At 40.3% G+C, this 23,713-nt stretch overlaps 4 protein-coding genes across 5 annotated transcripts in view; 2 read left to right on the top strand and 2 right to left on the bottom strand.

Moving 5' to 3' along the window:
• The first annotated feature begins 1,910 nt into the window (after positions 1 to 1,910).
• On the top strand, positions 1,911 to 6,885 carry tmem151bb (transmembrane protein 151Bb). Its single transcript, XM_038728207.1, has 2 exons — positions 1,911 to 2,408; positions 2,984 to 6,885. The coding sequence occupies exons 1-2, from the start codon at positions 2,331 to 2,333 to the stop codon at positions 4,391 to 4,393; spliced, it is 1,488 nt and encodes a 495-aa protein (XP_038584135.1). The 5' UTR covers positions 1,911 to 2,330; the 3' UTR covers positions 4,394 to 6,885.
• Positions 6,886 to 7,649: 764 nt separating this feature from the next.
• Positions 7,650 to 10,037, top strand: mtres1 (mitochondrial transcription rescue factor 1). The gene is made up of 4 exons (XM_038728206.1): positions 7,650 to 7,744; positions 8,646 to 9,090; positions 9,413 to 9,485; positions 9,587 to 10,037. The coding sequence occupies exons 1-4, from the start codon at positions 7,726 to 7,728 to the stop codon at positions 9,767 to 9,769; spliced, it is 720 nt and encodes a 239-aa protein (XP_038584134.1). The 5' UTR covers positions 7,650 to 7,725; the 3' UTR covers positions 9,770 to 10,037.
• Positions 10,038 to 10,312: 275 nt separating this feature from the next.
• bend3 (BEN domain containing 3) lies at positions 10,313 to 14,855 on the bottom strand. Of its 2 annotated transcripts, XM_038728203.1 has the most exons (4): positions 14,671 to 14,852; positions 13,744 to 13,798; positions 13,196 to 13,374; positions 10,313 to 13,067 (listed from the first exon to the last, which is right to left on the bottom strand). In XM_038728203.1, the coding sequence occupies exons 2-4, from the start codon at positions 13,793 to 13,795 to the stop codon at positions 10,836 to 10,838; spliced, it is 2,463 nt and encodes an 820-aa protein (XP_038584131.1). In that variant the 5' UTR covers positions 13,796 to 13,798; positions 14,671 to 14,852; the 3' UTR covers positions 10,313 to 10,835. The 2 variants fall into 2 exon arrangements, with proteins under 2 accessions (XP_038584131.1, XP_038584132.1); XM_038728204.1 differs by lacking the exon at positions 13,744 to 13,798 and having other exon boundaries at positions 14,671 to 14,855.
• Positions 14,856 to 20,934: 6,079 nt separating this feature from the next.
• pdss2 (prenyl (decaprenyl) diphosphate synthase, subunit 2) overlaps positions 20,935 to 23,713 on the bottom strand; it is a 28,477-nt gene continuing 25,698 nt past the window's right edge. The window contains exon 8 of the mRNA XM_038728205.1: positions 20,935 to 21,296. Coding sequence (XP_038584133.1) covers positions 21,141 to 21,296 — 156 coding nt within the window. The 3' untranslated portion in view covers positions 20,935 to 21,140. The remainder of the gene's footprint in view (positions 21,297 to 23,713) is intronic.

The following is a 23,713-nucleotide window of genomic DNA, read 5'->3' on the forward strand; positions in this document are numbered from 1 at the left end:
TGAAGGTTGACTCTGGTTTGATCAGATTGTTTAAGCCAAAAAAAGCAATTCAAGGCCGTTTCTGTGGCCATCTCAGAATTTAATTGATTAAAAACCATGAATCCCTATAAAGAGCATTCGCTTGCTGAGGTGCTTATTCAGTCATAACTTTTATTCTCTTGACCTTTAAGGGTTCCCTTCATCATCAGAATAGGAGATGCTGGGAAAAGGAGTAAACAGTTTGGAAGCAGAAGTTTCACACAGCGTGGTCAACAGGAAGAAGTTGCCCTCTGAAGATTGCCTTGCAGTTTGGTCTACACCAGGACTCATCATTCCATTTCTGTGGTGGAATGTAACTAATTTGCTTATGCACTCTATTTTTTAAAATTTTGTACAAATTTGAGGTACTAATACTTAAGTTTTTCCTTTTTGTGCTACGTTATACTTCTACTCCACTACATTTGGAAGCCAATATTGTACTTTTCACTCCTCTCCATTTTTAAAATAACTTTAGTCACAAGTTACTTTGCAGATTCAAAATATTAATACAAAATATAAATCAAAAAACTGATGGTTTGTTATAATGCATTAAGCTTCCTGACAATATATAAAGTGGTTGAAATGAGTCACTAATTATAATGCAGTGATATAATATCATTCTGAAATGGGCCATGATGAGTGGATTTTACTTTAGGTAGGCCTACTTTTAGTATGATGCTAATGTACAGACAACAGACAGATTTCTGCGGTATTGCTACAGTACTTTTACTTTAGTAAAAGATCTGTGAACCTTTTAGACCACTGTGAAAACAAACTCTTCAGTTACTACTAATTTAACAGGACTAAAGCTTTACTGAATAACAGTGCTCCAGTCTGTTCAACTTCTTTGATTCAGATTCTTCTCCCTGATGAGGATGTAGTAAATCACTCACTATAATGTAGTTGTAAGCACTTATAAGTAGCTGTTACATTCATACACTTACAAACATTTGAAACATTTCATTAACATCAACAAAACAGTGAAATATGTGTAGGCCTAACAGTTTGTATCCCTAAAGGCAAGTCACGTGCAGCCTAAACACCTAAACAAACGAAGTTCACTAGACCCTCTGAGACTTTAAATGGGTTCCTGAAAATACTTTTGTTTGTTTTTAAATAGATGTTGTAAGTATAACTGTGACCCAGAATTTCATGTGATTTTGAAATTTGGTGGAGTTTTCATGGCTGATTATGTGAACATGCATGTTTTTCTAAGTATTTTTTAATGATGTTCATGTTATGCCTAATTCATAATGCCACATATGAACTGTATAAACCCTCCTTTGTTTTAATCAGTAGATAGGCTTAATACAAGTTTCTCATTGCTCTATTGCAGTAGACTTTATGTTTGCTACACTGGCCTCTGGAAACAGCAACTGGCTTGTTTGTGACATTTATTAAATATTTACAAAAGTGTAAAACATAGGCCTACTCACATTTTATTTCAACAACTGTAAATCACGCTTTTCAATAGCATAACAGTGGTTACTTAATTTTGTAAGATTTAAAGGGAAAAGTCTACCTCAAAAATTGAAAGATTTTCTTCTGTAGGCTACTCCTGAAGCAACTCCATGGACACTGTATATTTCATTAGGATGCAGTGTATGGTGACATTTTCTGACCCATAAGCTCTGCATTCAGAAAGGCTACAATCCTGAGTCATTACCATTTTTTAAATCACTGTTAACGGACCACCTCCATAAATGTCACCTGTTCAAGTCTTGGTGTGGTGATCTCCAGTTGAGCAAAACCGTCGTATATCTGTAAAGATATTGTCTTCACTGCCACATCCTGGCTGGAATAGCACAATTTAAGACTCAGTTTCAGGGTGGACTTTCCCTTTAAGTGACAGATGCAACAACATCTCACCGTATACCTGCCTCAGTCAGCACCATGGACAGCGACCCTGCCAGCTCGCCATAGACCGCTGACGGCGACAGCAGGCGATGAGGGGCAGGGCATGTTCATTTTGTAATGATTATAATAGGCTACAGCATAATCTACGATCATGTTACTGCGGCACTGACAGCTAAACTGTAGCAGACAGGATGCGGGCTTTCCAATAGACATACACCTCATTTTCCATTTTTCAGCTACCGAAAAGATCCCCTTATTTTGGAAATCACCGATCAACATGCCTCCGTCGCTGGTCTCTGGCTTTTCCTAGGGTGGAGTGGCTCTAAATGATAACAGATGCAATGCACGTCTGACAAATAGCTCGTCTTGGGGGACTCTGCAGAGAGCAAGGTAGTGAAATCGGTTCCTCTTCCTACCCCACGCCCTGTCATTATTATCAATAGCTGCCCAGCACCATGTCCCCTCCGGCATCGGCTGCGACAGCGAGTGAAAGCAGTACAACCACCGTTTTCGAGGAGGACACCAGAGAGGAGGTATTATTTCATCATTACATCCCTTATGTGATATGAGCAAATGCGTTTTTTTCTGATCTGTTTCTTAGATCCTTGCGCAGTGATCTAATGAATCCATGTGCACTTTGAGCAGAATGTAACACGCTGCAGGTGAATTATTGGCCAGGGATTATCTCATTGGTTACAGTTTGAGAGAATTTCTATGATCTTGCAGCCTGCATTAATCATTTCAGAGTAAAATGGTTGGACACACCTGTGATAGGTAACCCCAGCATTCAGTCTTTCATCTAGCATCTACTGTAGTGGGCCAGTAGCTCTGAGTTATTCTTAATGCAATTAACTATGAAATGGCATCAAATGTCTGAAAGAACTTATCACTGCTTGCAAACTGATTGTCTGGCAACGCTAGGGTCTTTCAAATGTAAGGGTGTTACATCTACATGGTTACATGACCCCTTGATTAAATTAACTGAAAAAATCTTTATTGATGAGATGTTGCAGTAATACATTTGCAGGGATGTACGCTGCAATATAAATCTGATGATAACATTTTTTTTTCACCTCTTCTTTGTTTTGTTTGTTCTTTGACTCAACAGCAAAGACCCCTGAAGCAATCTCTGAGCAAGTCTCTATGCCGGGAGAGTTTTTGGAAATGTCTGCTCTTGTCCATTCTCATGTACGGCTGCATGGGAGCCATGGTTTGGTGTCATGTCACCAAGGTGACTCGCCTCACCTTTGACAGTGCCTTCAAAGGGAAATCCATGATGTACCATGACAGCCCCTGCTCTGATGGCTATATCTACATCCCTCTGGCCCTACTGGGCATGCTCTATTTGGTCTATCTTGTGGAGTGCTGGCACTGTCATGTGAAGAATGAGCTGCAGCACAAAGTGGATGTGGAGGGCATCTATGAGCGCATCCAAAGGATGCAGCAAGCGAAACCCTGCATCTGGTGGAAGGCCATCAGCTATCACTATGTTCGCCGAACACGTCAAGTCACACGCTACCGCAATGGAGATGCTTACACTAGTACCCAGGTCTACCATGAACGTGTCAACACCCATGTGGCAGAAGCTGAATTTGACTACAGTCACTGTGGTGTGAAAGATGTTTCAAAACAGCTGCTGGGCTTGGAGAAGTCTGCTCTTACGAAGATGCGGTTCACTAAGTGCTTTAGTTTCGCAAATGTTGAGTCAGAGAATTCCTACCTTACGCAACGAGCAAGGTTTTTCACTGACAATGAAGGCCTTGATGACTACATGGAAGCCAGGGAGGGCATGCACCTGAAAAACATTGATCTGAAGGAGTATGTCATGGTGCTGTCTGACCCAGAGCACCACCCCTGGTATCTGTCCCATTATGTCTTCTGGTTTGCCTCATTCCTCACTTTCTCCTGGCCTCTCAGAGTCTTCACAGAGTATCATACTGAATATGTCCACTACCGTGTTGAGAAGCTCTTTGGGCATGATTACCTCCCTGTGACCCCATGTGATGATCGTCCATATTGGCGTCGTATCCCGCGTGTTAACACCATTGACAGTACAGAATTGGAATGGCACATTCGGTCCAACCAGCAGCTGGTGCCCAGTTACTCGGAGGCCGGCCTGATGGACCTGGCTCAGTGCCCGACTAGCTTCAGTGGGATACGTCAGAATTGTGAGCGCTGCCACAGAGCCATCAGCTGCTCCTCAGTGTTTTCCAGGAGCGCCCTTAGCATCTGTACTGGTGCCAGCTCCCGCATTCCCTTCAGCGCCAGTCGGTTCTCCCTGACGCGACGCTACGGCTCCCAGCGCAGCTGCTTCTGGAGGAGCGGCAGCTTGGATGACCAGGAGAGTCCCAGCGAAAACACCCGCTGTCTGTCAGAGCGCCTCACCACAGATGATGAGGGACCCCCACAGTATGAAGACGCACTTTGCTACCCAGTGCTCATTGTCCACTGCAGTGAAAATTGCCACAACCACAGATCTTTCCACAGAAATGGCTCCTGTGTGGAGACTTCCTTATGACTATGCAGTCACTGACAAAACACGGTGGCATTTCTGTAGCATACAAAACAATTCAGAATCAGAGTGGGCAAACAAGTCTTAATGTGAGATATTCATGCTGTATTGTCATACAATCTAAAACAAATGTCTGAATCCTGAATGTGTGAATCACCAAAGCAATAACAGTGATTAGCGAGTGGAGAACAAAGTGACAGTGGTATAGTACGTGAACCTACTGGTACACACACAGGAAAATTATATCTGCCTGGCTTCCAATGAAAACCAAGCAGACAACGACTGTTAGACTGTACATCATTGCCATAGCTTTTAAGATCTCATATGTATCATACATGTGAAACTAAAACTGAAGCTGCAGTTACCTCATCTGATCTTTTCAGAGGCCACGGACAAGATGGGCTGGTTAAAAAAATCTCCTTCATTCAGTGAAATCTGAGTCAGAAAAACACATCAGAGCTGACCAGTCAGATAAAGTTGGAGCTGATTTTGATGATGTTATCATCATCAAGAATGGTAAGGAGGAGTTTCTACAAACTGAACTTACTTCTAATTACAGCAATAACTGTGAAAATGAATACCATCTCACAAGTGAAAACATAAAAGAAGGAATAACAAATCAAATACGTTGCATTTATGCATTTTACAAAGATACATTGGCCATTAAAGAAACCTCCAATCCAAAAGAGAAAAAAAAAAAAAAAGAACTCTTGGATACTCACAACTGTTATACAAATCTGTGACGTTTTTCATTAATTATGTGAAGTGTTGTAATTCTACTTTTTTTTTGTGTACCTACTTTTTTAAATTATCAACATACCTAATCTATTTCTACTTTAGTTAGTGACTTTCTGCATTGCCCAGAATGCCTTTGGACTTTCTTCTATGAGCGCATACAAATACATGCTGTGGGTTTTATGTGTTGCTGGAAGGTGACAAAGATAGTAAAAACAGAGTGACAGCTGTTTTAATTGAGCAAAAAGACTTGTGTCCCTTACTCAGAACAAACCTTTCTTGTGGCTATTTCACATTCTGGTCTATTGGGGCCACTATGAGATGGCGCATTTTGTATTAACAGATATGCTTCTACTACAGTGGATCTCTCCCTGTTTGACTGTTGACTGTTGGTGCTATATTGCAAATCCAGAGAGAAACATTTCTTTTCTTTGGATATCGATGGACTAACACCTAAACATTTTCTTCACAGTTGATGATACTTTTTTCCTATAAACCACCACTGTAGCTGTTGGAATTCTCTTAGTGTGATGACACATTGTCACTGTTTGGGTATCTGCAAGGAAATAAGAAACAACACAGCAGAATTAGTAAAGCTTTTAACATTATTAAAGTCTATTAGGTTGGATTTTTGCTTTAACATTTGACACATGATTGCCTGACCTGGAAACTAAAACACTGTTAGAGCACAAACAAGGTCTAGGGCTCCACCAGAACAAACTAAAATACATTATGAAAAATCACCCATGATAATTTAAGCAAGGCTTTATCTTTGTTCCTACTGCCAGGACTAAACCTGCTGGCAACTGTGGTACAATCACATATACATGTCATTACATTATTCCTGTGGTCAGAAAAGAAAAGGACAGGTTTACATTGAATCTACAATACATTTGAACAGGCGGATGTCACATTAGTCACTACCATTATCAACTGCCATACAACAAACCATGGTGTGGATTTCGCTGCAAAAAAGACCCACAAGGTCATTAAATCAGTGCTTAATGTGCATGATTTCCTTATACTAAGACGATGCGTTAAAACCTATAAAACATACCTGAATGTAAACCACCAGCATATATGATAAACTGTAGGATATGTCCATTATGTGTCTATGTTAAAGATATAATGCTCCATTTTCCATTTGTAAAATGGTGATTTCACTATCCAGTGTACAGTACTGAATGTGCTCAGAGAGTGAGAGCACAGCACACGCCAACATGTCACCATGTTTCCAAGAGAGACTTTGTTGTGTCTTGTTGTTGGATTTATCTGGGGGATCCCTGACTCTTTTGAGCAGAGTTTACAGGCAGTATATGCAAGGATGTAAATGTCCTCATGTTTACACATGGACATCATACAAACTTTATAATACTGACTTTTTTTACAACATCTAACAAGAGAATATTGTACGTGTCCTACAAATAAAATCTTGTTTTTATATCGTTTCCTATAATGTAGTGACACTAGTATTATGCGCTTGAAGTGACACTAGACATTATGAATTGTAGTGAAGCTGAATGTTGATGTAAATTCCCTTAAAGTAATAAAGTATTCATGATGATATATTGACAAATACATAACTGCTCAGACATAAACCAATATACAACCACTTAAAGCTTCTTGTAAAATGTTTTAAATACTCTTGTTGTCATTATAATCAAATGGGCTGTATAAATAACTTGATTACGTTTTAAATCATGTATTCAAATTTATCTTATGCTGGAACAATAGAAGTTGCAATAAATGCCTGGGGAAGCCCATGAATATTTCAGAAATGTTACTGGGAAAATCTGGGAGTGGAGAGTGTTAACTGGAGTAGCTGCTTCATAGACACCAATATTGACATATCAGAGTAAGAACATCACAGATTCAGTAATAACATGAATGATGAATTCCATTTAGCGGCTTTGGTTTAAGGGATCTGGTATTGTTATATACATACATATACTGTATATATTACACTTTATAAGTATTTAATTTTGTTTTCTATACATTAAAATGATTGACATGGAGATTATTGTGCTGTTTTTTTCCCACAGTGGCACACATGTTTACACCAGTAATATACTGATGTAGGCTACTCCTCCAAACCATTTACCTTGAAGATAGCAAATATTAAGATAAAATCTAGCCTTTCTATGGTATAAAAATGACCCTTTGGACTGTAGGAAAATTAATTAAGTGAAAGGCTCACAGTGATGCAGCCACATTGTGTGGTTTTGCATTTATTGACTTTAATTTCCTGAATAATTATTTCTGGCTCAATAATTATAGTAGATAAAGCAGAAGCGGTGTCAGATCTGCCCCTGAGTCATGACAGCAATAATGTTATGTTGCTGGTAATATAAAGAGGTAGACAAAGAAGACACAGACTGGGGATTACTCTGTCCTTTGTAATGCACATATAATTAGTAGTGGAGTTAAAAGGATATCCTGGTGAATTTTGACTATTTTGCATAAAAACAAGAACAAATCCAATTATCGGTTGTTCCCTCATCAGCTCGGCCAGGTAATGTCGTTCTCCTCCAGAGCGGAAGGTGGCAGCACATTTTCCATCGGCTGCTAAGTTAACCCAGTCAGCAACGTTACAGTAACAAGCTATGAAAGGTTGTTCCATAGGTGAGTACACTGCCAAATGCTCATTGAATGTTAGTAACTTTATATTTAGCATTTAGGAACTAAGTAAAACTAGCAATACTGTTCTTGACGAAGAGCAGGCTCGTGGTGGGTTGCACGTGGACTGAAGAGGCCACGAGCTAAAAGAAAAATAAAGCTAGCTAAGTTAACTGTTAGCTGGATCTGCTTCAGCTCGGTTTCATCTCCAGCATGAAAAATGTCAAGTTCAGTCAAGCACAGGCAGCCATTGCATTAATTTATGACGAAAACGTACACAAACAGCAGCTAATATTAGAAAGACAAAGCAGACAAAATACAACATGCAACTGGGACAGCGCAAACTGTTAGCTTCCAACGTTAATTGTTTGTCTGCTGGTGTCAAGTAATCAAGCCATGAAAACATCACTTTAAGAAAATCAACAAACACAAACATCACTAGTTAAACCCCAGTTTGAGCCTCTCGTGTTATCATTGTTTTATAGAATGATTCGTGCAACAGTCCTCGATGTAAAACACAAACTATTATAAAGTTACATTGTCCAACAAAAGCAAGTTCGATTTTGTTGGATAGTGTAACTTTAGCAGATTTTATAATCCAAATAGACTTACCTTAAGTTACTATTTAAACAACAAAAACAGACATCACATCTAATAACACAATAGTAGTATAAATAGTGAAATTATAGGATAAAATAGGACAAGGGAAAGAAAGCTTGACAAATTATTCTTGACCTTGTAAACAGCAACTGAACTTTTTTAAAGGGTGATTTACATCATGGTCAGATATTTTGAAGCTGTTGACCCTGAATGCATAAGTTTTTTTAATTACTTATATGGTTGATGCTACAGTGACTTTTATACTCAAATTTAGCATAATGCTTCATAACCACCCATGTTTTTCTAGTGACTGGGTGGAGCGCCAACATGCAGAATTTGGTGGTGCAGGCACTTGCCATGAGGCAGCTAGGAAGGTTGAACCCCCGCCACCTGCTGGCTGCTGGATATGGACTGAGGCAGACCGAGTGGTGTCCCAGGGCCATCCACACGCGCCAGCTATGGGGCTGCTCGGCTTTCCCCGCACTTGGCTGTCACAGGCCTGCGTTCCGTGGCAGAGACTCTGCCAGAGGTTGGCCTGTCCATCATCTGAGGTTTAAAAGCAGCAAGAAGAAAGGTGCTGCCAGGACAGTACAGGAGGAAAAGGAGGAAGATGAGGATGAAAAAGACCCTGAGGACAGTGATTATGAAGAAGAGAACCCAAATCTACCAAAGGATTATAAAGACATGGAGAAATATGTGCAGTCCTTTCGGTATGATGTCATCATGAAAGCTGGCCTGGACATGGCACGCAAGTGAGTTATTGTCTGTTGGCTGCTTTTCTTAATAGTGGGTTAAATGTATAGAAACCAAGGCTATGCTGATAAATTTCCAATCACAATTTTTTTTAAACAAGGAAAAATGGCTATCAGCTATTATAGGAAAGAGTTTTTGAACAACACATTTGTTTGCCATGGTGTTCCTGTCCCATGCTATCACTGGCATTCGTGGTATACTGATTTGGGGGATTTTTGTTGCACGAGCATGTTCAAATGTAACTTGTGAACAGCAGAGCCTTTAAAACCCTTTCCTTTTTGAACATTTGTACTGACTTAACTGTCCTTTGTTTTAAAACAGTAAAATTGAGGACGCCTTCTATAACAACAAGCTTAGAGTAAATGGACAGAGACTCATCAAGAAAAGTAAAACGGTGAGTGATGTTTGATTACAAGTTACATATCCTTCCCCAAAATTTTCAGTCTTTCTACATGCGTCTTTTACCTCATTTCTCACTATTTGTTGTTTATTCAGGTGAAAGTTGGGGACACCTTGGACCTGGTACTGTCGGAGAACCGAGAAACAAACACTGTTACTGTGATGAGAGTCGTCCTCCGGAGGGTTTTTGGTGAATCCAGTAACACAGAAAAGTACAAGGTTGCCATAAGGCGCTGGAAATGTATAGAACTTTCCAAGGATGAGGTCTTTAAGCCATGAACTTGAATCAGACAGTAGTGATTATAAGACCATTGATCAGTGAAGGCAACGGCACCTGTGTGGCTGAGTGGCATTTTAATGGTTTGAAGTTGGATCTAAAATGGATTGCAAAGGTAGAATGCAAATGTAAACCGTTATCAGTGGTTTTAGACATTAAGCAGTTGGTTGGGAGAACAATTTTGAATGTTCATCTTTCCCCACTATACTGTGAGACCCCCCCCCCCCCCCCAATAAACGTGCACTTTGAAGTTTTGAGATTTGAAAATCATCTTGGCTGATGAAGAGCAAGTTTGTACGTAACTTTGTGAGCTTTATGTTGTTGATGTTGGGCAACTCATAATATCTTTTGTATTAATTCTCAAATAATGGTAAGTACTAGTTGAACCAAATTATTTATTTAGTGTAGTACAGAACTTGTTTGGAAGTATTCAGGAAAGGGCCACCTCTCACTCCTTTGGGCGTAAAGTGCATCACTATCCAGTAAAGTTAGATACCTCAACAGGAACTGTTTAGTGCTGATATGCAAAACAGTCCAATCATATGTCATATTTATAATTGTGATTTTATTAGAAATGTGTTATCATGATCCACTGTCATGTTAAATTGTCTTTATAATATAAACTTCTATAAGAAGGCTTAACATAAGCACATTGTTATTAAAACAGTGGTGGCACAATGCTACATCAGTAACTGCAATGGAAACATATCACATCATTGTGATTCATTTTTATCCATAGAGCAAATGTGTGACCTATGCTATAAGCTATTGTTATTGTTTTTAAGGCTACAACATTTATCAACAAAGTATGTTAGGTGAGCTATGACAGTTTTGGCTTATAAATAGAAGCAGTTTTGACTCTTTATCTAACAAGAAAAAGACTACATGAACTACAACATCTACTGCTGTAGTCGAAAGGTAAAATATGACAAAGAATAGTACTGAAGAAACAGCTTGGCTTCATCCTACATAGGACAGTTTGTAAAAGTTCAACAATGCGGTTTCAGCTTATATTCTGTGCAATTATTTTTATAACAAAAAGTGTTGCCTAACTGAAAAGTATGGTCACTACGACACAGTGCTCGACCGCTTGGCCTTTTTAAGAATGTCACACTTCTTGCGATTGGGGCGCCGGCAGCGTTCGTCGATGCTTGGCACACATTCATAGTGCCACACCTCCTCCATCTTATCCACGGGATACACTGCTTCCACGTAGTGACGAATTAATCTGAGGCGGACAGGGTCAAGCTGCTTCTTGTTGCAGGCCCCTGAATGGTTATACTGCAGCCGCAGGTTCTCCTGGGTGAAGAGCTCAGGGAAGAGGCGCACCAACAGGCGGGCAGCAAAGTTCCCAACAGAGAGACTCTGCTGGACGATTTCCCGTACCTCAATGTCTGAGAGCAGGTAGACAGAAGGTACGGGGAAGTCGGGTTTGGATACAGTCAGTTCGTCCAGGGGAATTTTACAAAAGTCTTTGCTACTTTTCTCGGGGGGCAAAGAGGGAATATCTGGATCCTCCCTCATGCTATCTTGATTGAGCTGGTTCAGCTGGCAGATAAAGTCCTGCTCTGACTCCTGACCGTACACTTTGCGTTGCTGCAGGTAGGATCTTCTCTGCTCCGTGTCGCGTCTCCTACATCTCTCATCAAGTTTTCCCACAAATTCCAACATCCACACTCTGTCGTTCTTGGCTCGAGGGTAGACTAACTGCACATAATGACGGATCAGATTTACACGAACAGGGTCAAGCTGTTTCTTACCAAGGGAACCACTGCAGTTGTACTGCTTCCGTGTGTTCTCGTGGGTGAAGAGCTCAGGGAACATAAGCACCAGCAGCCGAGAAGCAAAGTTCCCAATGGACAAGCTACATTCATAGTTGTTCTTCAGCTGCTCCCTGGACAAGAGGTACTCTTGGCTAACAGTAAAGTCAGGAAGAGGAATCTCCAGATTGTCAAAATCCACAGGTGTAAGTAGTGACTTTTTGGACTTGCGACTGGGCCTTTCATAATCACCCACCTCTGGAACCTTGATAATAGAAACATCTTCAGGAATGCTGGCCAGGTCATAGCCCTCATCATTGATATTGTCATGTTCACTCCCATTGCCATTACTGTGAGGACCCTCGAGTGCATCCTCCATATGTTGAATGCACACCTGAAGCCAACTGTCCTCAGGCACATCAGGAAAATTTGCTTCCATATACTTCCTTATTATTACCATCTTGTCAGAGTCCAGAATTAGCTGCCCCACACTACTGAAACTGCTGGAGGCTTCTGGCATTTTCCCCTCTTCAAAAACCTCAGGGAAAAGACGGTGCATAAGAAAAATAACAAAGTCCTCAGGGGAGGAGAACTCATCCAGCTCCTCTGTGGCTTGTGTATTGAAAGCAAGGTCTGACACAGTCAGGCTGCTCTGCTGGTTATCTAGTGAGAGATGCTCCTCCTGGCCCTGCTCATTAATGAAACGATAGGTTTGAGGATGCTCAGCCTTTATCCCAGCACCTGTGATTGTCTGCTTCCTGAGCAGCCGGGCACTCTCCATGTCCCTCTGTGCCCAGAAGCGATTAAACAAGTCATTAACCTGAAGGAGGCATTCTTCCTGCCAGACGCTGTTGTTCTTGACCGAAGGGTAGCACACCTCAACATAGTTACGGATCAGCTGCAGGTGTAGAGACTCCAGTGTTCTCTTGGTTGCCATGCATTCATGAGAGCAATCCCTGGCTTTAAACAGCTCTGGGAAGAGATGCACCAGCAGCCGACACCCAAGCTCCCCAGCGCTGGATGTCTGCTCCATCAGCTGATTCAATTCGTCACTTGTTAGCAGATATTCAGGAGGAGGCTGGAACTCGGTCACCATCTCAGCCGGTTTGATCTGCTTCTTTATCCGCATGACCTCAAGGGTCAACAAGTCCACTTTGCTATGCAGTTGTGTCATGCTTGAATTGAGGGTGTTGAGAATGAGAAACATTTTCTCAATCAGCGGATAAAGGCTAGAGTCTGTTGATGAAGCTTGACCTGAAGTGTCGGTGGTGGGAAAGGTCTCCAACGGGCCGTTTTCTTCTGAACTTTGGAACTTGGAGGAGAGGATGCTGCTGTAGTTGACCTCATTCCCGTCACCATGACTGGCCTGCTGCTCCAGACTTGGTGTGGTCCTCTTCTCCGAGATCCTATGGGAGATGCTGAATAGAGGCTTCCTGTAGGAAACTCTGGACTTCTGCTGGACACAGTCCCTCTTCTCTCCAGTTGTGGTGAGGCAAAGAGGCTCAAACCTGCTGCTGTCATCTATCAAGTGTCTCCTCATCTATAGAGTAAATAACATTCAAAACAGAGATATGCTGTTAGACCCACCGTCAACCAATAGGATGTGCTGAGTGCCAATGTTGTATACCAATGTTTTTAGTTAGATAAAATGGTCTGGGGTTAGACTACCTCTCCAGAGACTCTGACTCTCTTGCTGCTGGTGGACTGGTTTGTGTCAGGGCCCATCTCTGCCGATGACCGTTTACCAGCCTCAGCGGCACCAGGAGATCCTCGTCCGAGTCCTTTAGGTGGCTCGCAAATAGCAAACTCCTCCGTCTCCTCCTTAACGTCCTCGACATGCTTGTGTTCTGCCAATAACGATAATAATTTTATTATTATTGAGAAAGCTAACAGTGATATTTTTTATAGAAAGCATAATATTTCCATAAATTAGCAGGACTTCATGTAATCAGATGTCATGTTTCTTTTCCATCCCAGTATTGACATGGCTCTTTTAAAGATGTAATTGACCCGCAAATATTCTGTGATCAATCGGAAAATCAACAAACCTCCTTAAACAATCTGGTGTTTTGAATATAAATTTGTGTTTAGGTTTAAGCTTGACGCCAAATATTGTTTTAGGCTCCAAAAATGCCATACCTTATTGGAAGAAACTATAGCTATGCTACATTTATTAAAAGTGTTGCAGGTGCACAGATACAGGGTGCAGAAGTTACCTTTCTCAGGCATCGCTTCATCTGAAACTTCTCCATGCTCAGTGGAATTCATAGCCTAGGCAAATAAATCAAACTTGTGAAGGCACTGAAAAACTGTCTAATATACATAATTAACAAGTTAACATGCATGATATGGCAGTATGGAGCTGAAACAATAGTAGATTAACTGATTTAAAGAGGTGGTACATGAACTGTTGATGAAAATAACCATTAGAGCAGCCCTAGGTGACACACGTTCCCAGAACCTGGTTAAATTCTATCAAGAAAAGAAAGAGTGAACTTGTAATTGTTAGAATAGATCAATAATGGTTTAATTAAAATATGCTTGTTGGATAAACAAAAACACACAATACTTTCCTTTCAAAATGATAGTGTGTGAAAACATGCATAAACCTGAAAGTATTTATTTTAATTAGCATATAAACATGTAGTGGCTGGTCCGCCACCGTTATGACAAACAGCATGTGATCAGCTGCAGCCACACACATGAACTGGTATGCAGCTTGAGCCCGCGTGCTGCCAATGCCAAGCAAGTTAAACTGACAATAAAAAATCTGTTGCAATGCCACCTCAATTTTCTGTTACAAACACAAAAGTAGGCTGTGCATGCCACCGTACACCTCCTAGCTCTCGTCCAGCCAGTTATTAAGCAGCTACTTCCTCATTCTTCCGCCCTTGAACCAAAACACAAGCCGAACCAGCTGTGCGAATGTAACTCTTTACAAAGCCCCGCCACGAGCGGGTCATTTTAGCAACGACACGCGTCATTATGAATAGCAATGCACGGCGTTGCTTCACTAGTAAAACATTTTTGTTTGTGAATTTTAATGACGCGGCAATGTTTGCGTGGACGAGTCCCCCCCCCTCTCCTGCTCTGACTCTTGTTAAATTAACGGTAAACGCGCGTGATCGGAGGTTTGAGCTCACCTTTACGAGTCCATGCCATGCTTTCGGACTGTTAGCGACGTGTTGAACATGTCTGCGGACTGTCACGGTGGTTTATATGCTGGTAAATGTTCTTCTTGTTGTTGATAATTTTTTTTTCTCTCGCTCGGCTTCTGTGCTTTCTCGCGTGACGTGACGGGGCGCGCGCCTGCTGTGTCACTTCCGCACAGCTGTGGAGAGAGGGGTGAAAAAATAAACCTAAATGCAACAACAGACACACTGCCGTCTAAAACAACGTCGTCCTTAAACTCAAATTATAATATCCAACAGTAGCACCACCTTTTAAAAAAACTATTACAGCAAGTATTTACTGCTGTCGTTATATTGAGCCTCACATGAGAGGCTGGACTGGCAGCTAGGCCCATTCACCTATGTGTTTTACTTTATAGCTGCGTATCACCACTTTAATCATGTAGCTACTACTTATTTAAAATTCTGAGGTAGCATATTTGTACCTTACTTAAGTTTTTCAATATTATAGTAATACTTTTGCAGATTAAGTTTAAAAAAAAAAAAACTACAACAAGCATCTAAAATATGATTCACAATTGTTTTACAGTATATTAAACCACCCAACAGGATATAAAATAGCTAGAATTCAACTACAATCATTTTTTTTTTTGCATGTTAATGCATCAGTAATAATGATCTAATATACATCCATAATATAGAACAATAGGCTATAACAATTTTAATGGGTACTTTTCTCTTTATATTAAATTTTGCTGATAATTCTTATGAACATTTGCTCAAGTTTTGAGTGCAGGTATTTTTAGTAAGAAATAATTTATGTTGTGATATCTGGAACAACATACATTAACAGGGGAACAAGGTTTTGAAGTTATTCAAGTAATTAGTAGTACTACATGTGCAAAACAAAAGTATTTCAAATAACAAAAAAAAATAGTAATAGTAAATATTTTGTTAAAAAGGTTTTTTAACTAAAATATTTACTATTACTATTTTTTTTTTTTTTTTTTTTGGTTATTCTACATATAAATGTATTTGTATACATTTAGATCTGCCGTACTTTTATACTGTCTTGTTGATTAAAAAAAACAAAAAAAAAAACAGGTAAGAGATGTTGATGAAATCTTTGTTCACCTTGAACTACAGAGCCCACATTATCTAGGCAACATCGCCCTCGAGTGGAAAGAGACTGCAACAACATGAGTGAGCTCTGATCATACCTGTCTGCTGTGCAGTACAATGTGTCAACTTTGAGCTTCCAGGCTGTACATAAACCAGGAGGATATCGACAGTCTAAACAGATTCCTAAATACACATACTAAACCTTGGAAAACAAATTAGAAAGCTTCTTTTATTGATTATGACTTAGAAATGACCAGCAGTTCTCAAACCACCCAATGCCCTTGTAAAAGAAATTATAATTTTTTCATGATGAATGTTTTCTCTCATTGTACATTCTTGCATTAAACATTTTATATTGTGTTGTTCATACGGCATCTGACGTTGATTGTCTCCTCCAAATGTACCTTAGGACTTATTTTTACCGTTGTCCTTGTCATCTTCCATGCAATAATTTATTAATTGAGGTATGATCTTTAAAATCCTAAACCAAAGACAATTATTATTCCATTCTGTAGGTTTTCACATGGTTTGTGTGAGTGCAATAACTTTACTATTCTTTGTACAAAAAGCTGTGTAAAACCTTCCTTTAATGGAAAAAAAAACAAAAAATATAAGAAAGCACATGGATGCTCAGTGAAGATGTCTACTTATTTAAATATCCTCACATCACAGTCATCATATGACTGTAGAGCCAAAACCTTAAAAAATGCATTGCTGTCAAATACATGAACTTGGAGCTGCTGTCAGCTGAAAGCAACTCAGTGAAATGATGAATAAGAGAAGGCAATCATATGGAGCTATACCATATTGTTGCAATCAGAGGGCCGTTTTGAATTATAAGGGGCAGCAGTCATTGAGCAGATTGGTTACTTGAGCTGGTCAGCCGGTTTCCTCTGATGAACAGAGATTTCAGTCAGTGAGAGATGAACCGAAGACCTCGCAGTGCCATAATCTTAATCATTCACTAGTTCATGCACACACTGGCACCCAATGTTCTGTCCCCAGCCACAAATATGTCGATACAGAAATGATATAACAAGACAACGTGTGGCTGGTGTGGTTCTCATTATTCGACTAATGAGCTGTCTCTATGCCAGTCTGATCTGTCAGCCAATGAAGCGAGCAGGCCCTGTGCAGGGGGAAGCACGGCCCAGGGTCAGCCAGGCGACGGCTTGTGATGAGGGGCCGGTGTGCGGCACTTAACACCGGGAAGAGCTCGTTAAAGTGTCATTTTTGGCCAATATGCTCGTCTGTGTCGAGGAGGCCAATCAGCCATACTGTTCCTATCGCAGGAGAATGACTTGCATCCATCACTGTCAGCTATATGATGATATTAGCAGGTGTTTACTGATAGGCCATTCAGAAGAAGACAAATGAAAGTTCTAATATCACTCCACACTCATATTCACTCAGTCGTTTTACATACTGGCTTAGTCCTAATGGGGTCACGGAGGGCTGCGGGGAATCTATCCCAGCATGCACTAGGAAGGGAGGCAGGGCAACACTGATGGCCAAGGCATCAGTCCATCACACGATTTAAACACTTGACAGAAAATCACAGTCATGCACAAACTGTCCATGTACTAACTTAGCAATGGAAAGACTATCAGACATGACCATTTTAGGAACATGGTTGCGCTTTTATTTAAACGCAGCATATTAAATCGTGGCGTTTCTTGGCAACATATATTCCTGATTCATGCCATTTCTCCTGCTGTTAGGGAGAACAGCGTGCCAAACTACATTTTTAATATATATATTTCATTTTTTTCTGCTGTTCTTATTAGCAAAGATACACCCACGACATGCAGCTGCAAAAGTGGAGTAATGAGCAGGGTGAACTGACTTTAAAACATACAAAAAACATAGCCATGTCATCAACTATGGACCTGATGGAGGCTCCTTATTGACCAAAGCTACATACAAACTAAAATCTACAAAGGAATGTAATTATTTTTGAAACATTTTTAAAAATGCTTAATTCTGTACTACTTTGTAATAAGCACTTTAGAAATTCCTCTCCCTTGCACATACACACACATTCCTCCACTTATATGAACATAAATGAATACATGACACATACAATACTCCCTCTAAAAAAAGGGAAAAACTAAAACCCCATACTGAATACCAAAACCAAATGAAAAACATCATACCCTCCGTGTATGCCTTACTGTTTTGTAGTTTTGTCTGTATGCATTGTCCTATTGCACTTATAAAAACCACAAAAACAGAAAAGGAAAATGTTAATAAGTAGTAACTAAAGGCTTTATTAATGATTAATAAATCAGAAGTCCTTAAGAACAAGTGGGCAAGATGTTAAAAATCCCTTTGACAGGCATTATCCTCTGTTTCGTAATTATGGCAGTTCTAAATGTTGGCAATCCATTAAAGTTTCACACTTTCTGTTAATAAATGTATGCACGTGTTTATAAGTGTGATTAATGAAGGGTTTTTCTAATAATCATTCCAGTGTGAAGTTTACAACTTGGCAACAAAAAAGTTAAAAAAAAGTTATATAAAACATTCCCAAGTTCCAAGAACACTATCGTTTCTGTTAAACTCACAAGCTGACAGTCGCTCTGTCCCCGGGACCAACAGAGGTGTTTGGAAGTGTGGGTGTATCTGCAGCATGTGCGAGTGTGTAATGGAATCTGTGCTGACCGACTCTCTCCACTGGACCCTGCTGTAATTACACCACTCATCGTCTGGGCCGGGCACACTAAGGCCGCTGTTACCCACTTCATGTTTTGCATGTAAACTTATAGTCTTGCCAACTCTTGCTTTCATGATACCCAAGTCTCTCAAACTGGAAGCAAACACAGGAGTCAGGTTTCTGCTGTGCAGGACATAAAGCTGACAAATTTCTCTCCACATTCGTTCTGCTCTTCATTTGGACTACGCAGGAGATATCAAAAAGATTAATGCTGGCAGTAACAATGTTGTCAGGGAAGAAAAAAGGCTACAATTTCTGTTCTACATTAAACATTTAGCTGGACGAACTCTGTTTTCCTTTTGAAGACGAAAACAAAAAAACTCATCCCATCAAATCCTGTTCTGCAGTGCCCAGGTGATTTCTACTGGGAGTGTCTATGCAAGAGCTTCATTGCTTAGGCCAGACCTCATCTTCTGAAAAAGTTCTGTTCAGTAACTATATTTGTCATTCTGGCAGTGCCCCAGCCTCCTTCCTTGTTTGGTCCTTTTAACTTTCCATGTAACTTTCCTCATGTCTCCTCACGGCAAGGATAAATATTTCATGAAGAGCCTGAGGCTTTCCCTGGCACATGCCGTACCTCACTGTACCCAGGAAGCCTAAACAGCGGAAACCAAAACTGTAGAGGAAGTGGACATACAACCGAGCAACAGACAGGAGCTTGTTTTCGAAATACTTCACTCCACATTGCCATCTCTTGCACTTCAGCCCCACCTTCTTCTTTTATATTCTCCCCTCCCCCTCATTCACCCTTCTGTTTCTTCCTCATCCACTTTTCGCCCTCATCGTACTTTCTCCACCACTACTGCTCTGCCTCACATGGTATGATGGTACTAATTGAGGTATCTGATCAGATAATTATCACTGACTGTAAACAACAGCAATAGTCCCAGTGAATAGCAGCGGGTAATATTTGAATGCTTTTCTTAACCTAATAAGCTAACATTTTTCAATCTATGAATCATTGTTTTACAGACAAGAAGGCTTTAAGTGGTGAAACTTAAATGCAACTTAAACTACAAAGTTGGGTTGTGTTGGACAAATGAAAACATTTGACCGAATGATGGCGCTAGATGAAAAGTTAGGGCATCGCGGTTGTTAATATGATTTGTCCTGAGTGGGACATGAATGTCGGTACTTAATTTCATGGCAATCCATCTGACAGCTGTTGAGACATTTTACTCAAAACCACAAATGTCAACCTCATGGTAGTGCGGGGGTCACCAAAGTCAGTAGGATGCATCCTCTGGGATCAGTGAATGAAATATTTCAGTCTGGACCAAAGTGGTGGTCCAACAGACGGACGCACATTGCTGGCAACATGAAGTGGTTGTGTTTTACCATTTAGGTTATGTTCAGCGTGGGTTTCCTGTCATTTAAAGTAGGTGACAGCACCCTAAAATGAAACTCTTCTTCAGGCATCTCTCTTTTTGTAATTCATATATTTAACCATTACTTGCAGATGGGCAGTTCGAGCAGAGGACTCCTTCTTCATGCAAATTTCGAAGTCTCAAAGACATGTTGTCATGTGATACCAATGTGTGCTGCTGTTCTGTCAGATTACACAGAATCTTCTATGTTGACTGTGTACCCTCGTCCTGTCTCCTGTGCTCTGTCCTTCAGGTGTGGCCTGGATGTGACAGACAGCTGCCAGCAGTGGCCTGGTTTCACACCTTGGCTGTCCCCCCCTCTGCAGACAGCAGCCTGGGAAACCACAGGCCACCAGGCTGGCGCCAGCCTGTACAGCTTGGAGCAGGGCAGCCGGCCCAATCAATACCTCTGCATTTCCTGTCCATTTGCTCAGGTCTCTTCATTAATAATTACTGCTTGGCTGAGCTTCAATGCGCTCGCTGGCTGGGCCAAGGGGAGAGGCTGTGTGACCTTTCCCCACCCCAGGGTTGACTTGGATCACATGCACAGGCATGGGGACAGACATAATAAGGCAACATAGATGACATTACTCCTGATTCTTGCCATTCCCCCCCTCTGTGGAGAGGATATCTCGCCAAACACCATAAAAAAAGCATATTTTTTGCAGCTGTGCTTATCAGCAGCGGCACATACCTGCTAGAACATGACTTTGAGACATTTTAACAACTGGTTTGGAGTTGCTCTTCAATTTGGCAAACACCCACTACATCCAGCAGCTATGATTTCAGCATCATCGGCAGTAACGAGCAGGGTGAACCAATTTTTAAATTTTTTTAATTTTGTTAGAATAAGTGCTGCTTGGTGCATCATTTTCTGTTCATGGCACATTTTCCAGATGACAATAGCAATTCCTCAAAACATCTTAAATTCCGTTCTGCCTGGTATGTGCCTTAGCTGATAAGCAAGGTAACAATAAACTGCCAGGTTTTAAAATGCAGCATGGCGTGATATTTTCTCCACACAGGACTGGAAGGGTATGTATTAGGGCCAACACAACACATGACATGATGCTGAAGTAATGTGTTTTTATTCCTTTTTCAATGATGACCATTTATGGATATAGCCTTTGCAATTCTGAAGCACTGACATCCACAACAGAGCAGAACAGTTCCTCCAGACTAGTAGCACCTAGTGTCAGCTGTTCAGTGGTTCTTGTCCTTGTTGACAAAGATACTCCAGGCATTTAGAAGAAGGAGTGTGTGTGTGTGAGTTCAGGTCAAAATTCGGTGATGGTGGAGGCGATGTTCTCCAAGGCGGATCGAGCCTCGGAGGAGGGGAAAGCCTGAATGGCCTCCAGAGCCTTGTTGCCATGGTAACAGCATAAGTCCACCGCTGAGCTGACGCCATTCTCCGACTTAACTGCTGCCAAAAGCTGTCAAGGGATGAAAACACATGTTAGTTTGTCACGTTTGTGTCAATCCTCTTACTATCCAGCCGTCAACACAACAAACTTGACACGGAAAGTTAGCGTACTCTTAAAGTAAGGGTAAAAACTAGACTGTACAGAAGCACAGCACTTATTTTAATGACAGTGAAACCCATTGTATAACACAATCATGTACTTGCATGCTGCCCCTAGTACCACTTGAGGCAGCTTACCATATTTAACTACATTGGGAAAGATTTCAGACCCATCATTCTGAGTTATATTTAAAATATTGGCAGGCCTTTTTTGACGCAGAGAAGGGAAATGCACTGAATTTTATTTTCCTGTAGGTTGTACCCAGGCATCTCACAGCTCTCCTGTCTTTTCAGTCAACTAATTATGGCACCAGATCACAGAACTGGTGCACAGCCAGTTTTCACTACAATCCAGGTGATAAATTGAACAAAATGCAAACCAAAGAAATTAAAATTTCTTGCTCACCCAACGATGTCAGTGCACTTTCTGTTGCCTATTTATAATGTCTGTCCTTCATGTTTCGATGTGACTGCTTAAATATGTGAATTATTTGAATTCAAATATGAGTTTTGTGATTATATTTGCTTAAAAGAAAATTTTACCTCAATAAGACACAATTTAAAGAAAGCCTGCGTCTCTGTGTATACAAGGCCTGGGACTTTCTCTCTCTCTCTCTCTCTCTCTCTCTCACACACACACACACACTATACATTTCATACATGAGAAAGTGGAAAACATCAAGTCAAATCAGCCCCAACCAACAGCTTAAGTATACTGACAGTGAATTTGGGCGTCTCCTTGTGCCTTACTCCTGGTATGTTGGGACATCTTTTTGCCGAGGGCGTTTTACCTCATGAATTCTGGAGGTGGAAATCCCCATAGGCCTTCCTTCTTTTAAAAAAAAACTGCAAATATTGACCTTGGCATCACCCTGGCTGCTCATTTAATTTAGAAGGGATTCATTAATTTCACACCATCTTAACATTGTTTTTCTCTGCACTAACTTAATGTTCCCCTCACCTCTTAATATCCCCCATTCTCTGTTTGCATGTTAGGTAACCTCATAAGTTTGACCATCCACATGCACTTCTACCTGATACCTCATCAATATTCAGGTGTAGCACATCAGAACAATTCTAGCTGTGAGATTTCTCAATAAATATGACCAAGATCAAAATTTGATCTTTCTTACACTTGAGATGAATTTCAAATGTAAAAGTAAAAGCTAATGTGTAAAAAAAAATAAAGAAAAGAAAAAGATAGGTCCATTAAAGATGTTGTGCCACCATTAGTCCCGCTGACATTAGGGTCAATACTTATGTAGCCCCAAAGAGTTCAATATTAAATCAATCAATCAAACAAGATCAAACAAATAATCATATACATAAATAAATGACAGTGAATTATATAAACAAACAAAGAAATTGTGAAACAGTTCATTATTATGAAATGTTCATACCAAAAAAATTTAAAAGTAATTTGTTGTTCCACAATGGCATTTCCCTAATGACACTTTTTCATAAAGTCACTTTCATGACAATCACTACCCATCCACCTTTCAGCCAATCACATGCCTCTAGTCTCCCAAGCAGGCTTAACAACTGCCTGCTATTTAGCTAGCGTGTGTTGGCTAGGGGAACCAAAGAGAAAGACTTTTTTTTGTCTTTTCACAGAGTTATGTCAGAGCTGATGAGCATCTTTTAGAGCCACAACATTACAGAGGTAACGTTGAATTAACCAGCTAGCTGCTGCTGTTAACACTGGCTCATTACTATGATACTGTGGACTAAACCAAGCTAACAAGCCAGCCTAACTAGTTAGATGGCTATAGGTAGGTGGCATGTGCAGCGGTGTGTAGGCGCACTGTCCTACAGTAGTATAAGACTATATTTAGTAGTACAGTTTTTATAATTAAGTAATCTATTGCATAATTTTAGCTATCAATATTCTATATATGTATTTATATATAAAATTTCAAACATATTTACTGAAATTTAATCTATATTTGCTGTGATTGGCCATTATGTCTCTGTGAATGGGTTAACGCTGCTGAAATGGCTGACTTCAGGTAAGTGTATCTTTCACACTTCTTTCATGTCAATCCGACTGTCTTATGTTATTAGTGCAAAAATATTTAATGTCTCCAAATAATATACACTTCGACCCAATATCTCCTTCTCCCATAATGATCAATTTTACAGCTGGCAAATTTTATAAAAAGTGTCTCTTCGGGGATGTTTTTTCTAATTGACTGAATGCAAAACAGTATAAGGTTGGAGTTTCAGTAAACATTTATGGTTATTTATCAGATTTAATGGTTTGAAAGCACATGCTAAATCATGTAGACAATTTGTAGATGCCAGAAATGTACACAAAGTTCCTGTTAT

This window comes from Micropterus salmoides, unplaced genomic scaffold (assembly GCF_014851395.1).
Source record: "Micropterus salmoides isolate LMB-PRFRI ecotype aquatic unplaced genomic scaffold, ASM1485139v1 Ms_hic_scaffold_19, whole genome shotgun sequence".
Classification (NCBI taxonomy): Eukaryota; Metazoa; Chordata; class Actinopteri; order Centrarchiformes; family Centrarchidae; genus Micropterus; species Micropterus salmoides.

What these genes read in the sequence shown, in the direction of transcription:
- tmem151bb (XM_038728207.1), top strand. Translation starts at nt 2,331, where the DNA reads ATGTCCCCTCCGGCATCGGCTGCGACAGCGAGTGAAAGCAGTACAACC. An exon ending in AGGAGGACACCAGAGAGGAG is followed by an intron (nt 2,409 to 2,983) that starts GTATTATTTCAT and finishes TTGACTCAACAG; the next exon opens with CAAAGACCCCTGAAGCAATC.
- bend3 (XM_038728203.1), bottom strand. Translation starts at nt 13,795, where the DNA reads ATGAATTCCACTGAGCATGGAGAAGTTTCAGATGAAGCGATGCCTGAG. An exon ending in TGAAGCGATGCCTGAGAAAG is followed by an intron (nt 13,375 to 13,743) that starts GTAACTTCTGCA and finishes CGTTATTGGCAG; the next exon opens with AACACAAGCATGTCGAGGAC. An exon ending in GAGTCAGAGTCTCTGGAGAG is followed by an intron (nt 13,068 to 13,195) that starts GTAGTCTAACCC and finishes TTTACTCTATAG; the next exon opens with ATGAGGAGACACTTGATAGA.
- mtres1 (XM_038728206.1), top strand. An exon ending in GGCCTGGACATGGCACGCAA is followed by an intron (nt 9,091 to 9,412) that starts GTGAGTTATTGT and finishes GTTTTAAAACAG; the next exon opens with TAAAATTGAGGACGCCTTCT. An exon ending in TCATCAAGAAAAGTAAAACG is followed by an intron (nt 9,486 to 9,586) that starts GTGAGTGATGTT and finishes TTGTTTATTCAG; the next exon opens with GTGAAAGTTGGGGACACCTT.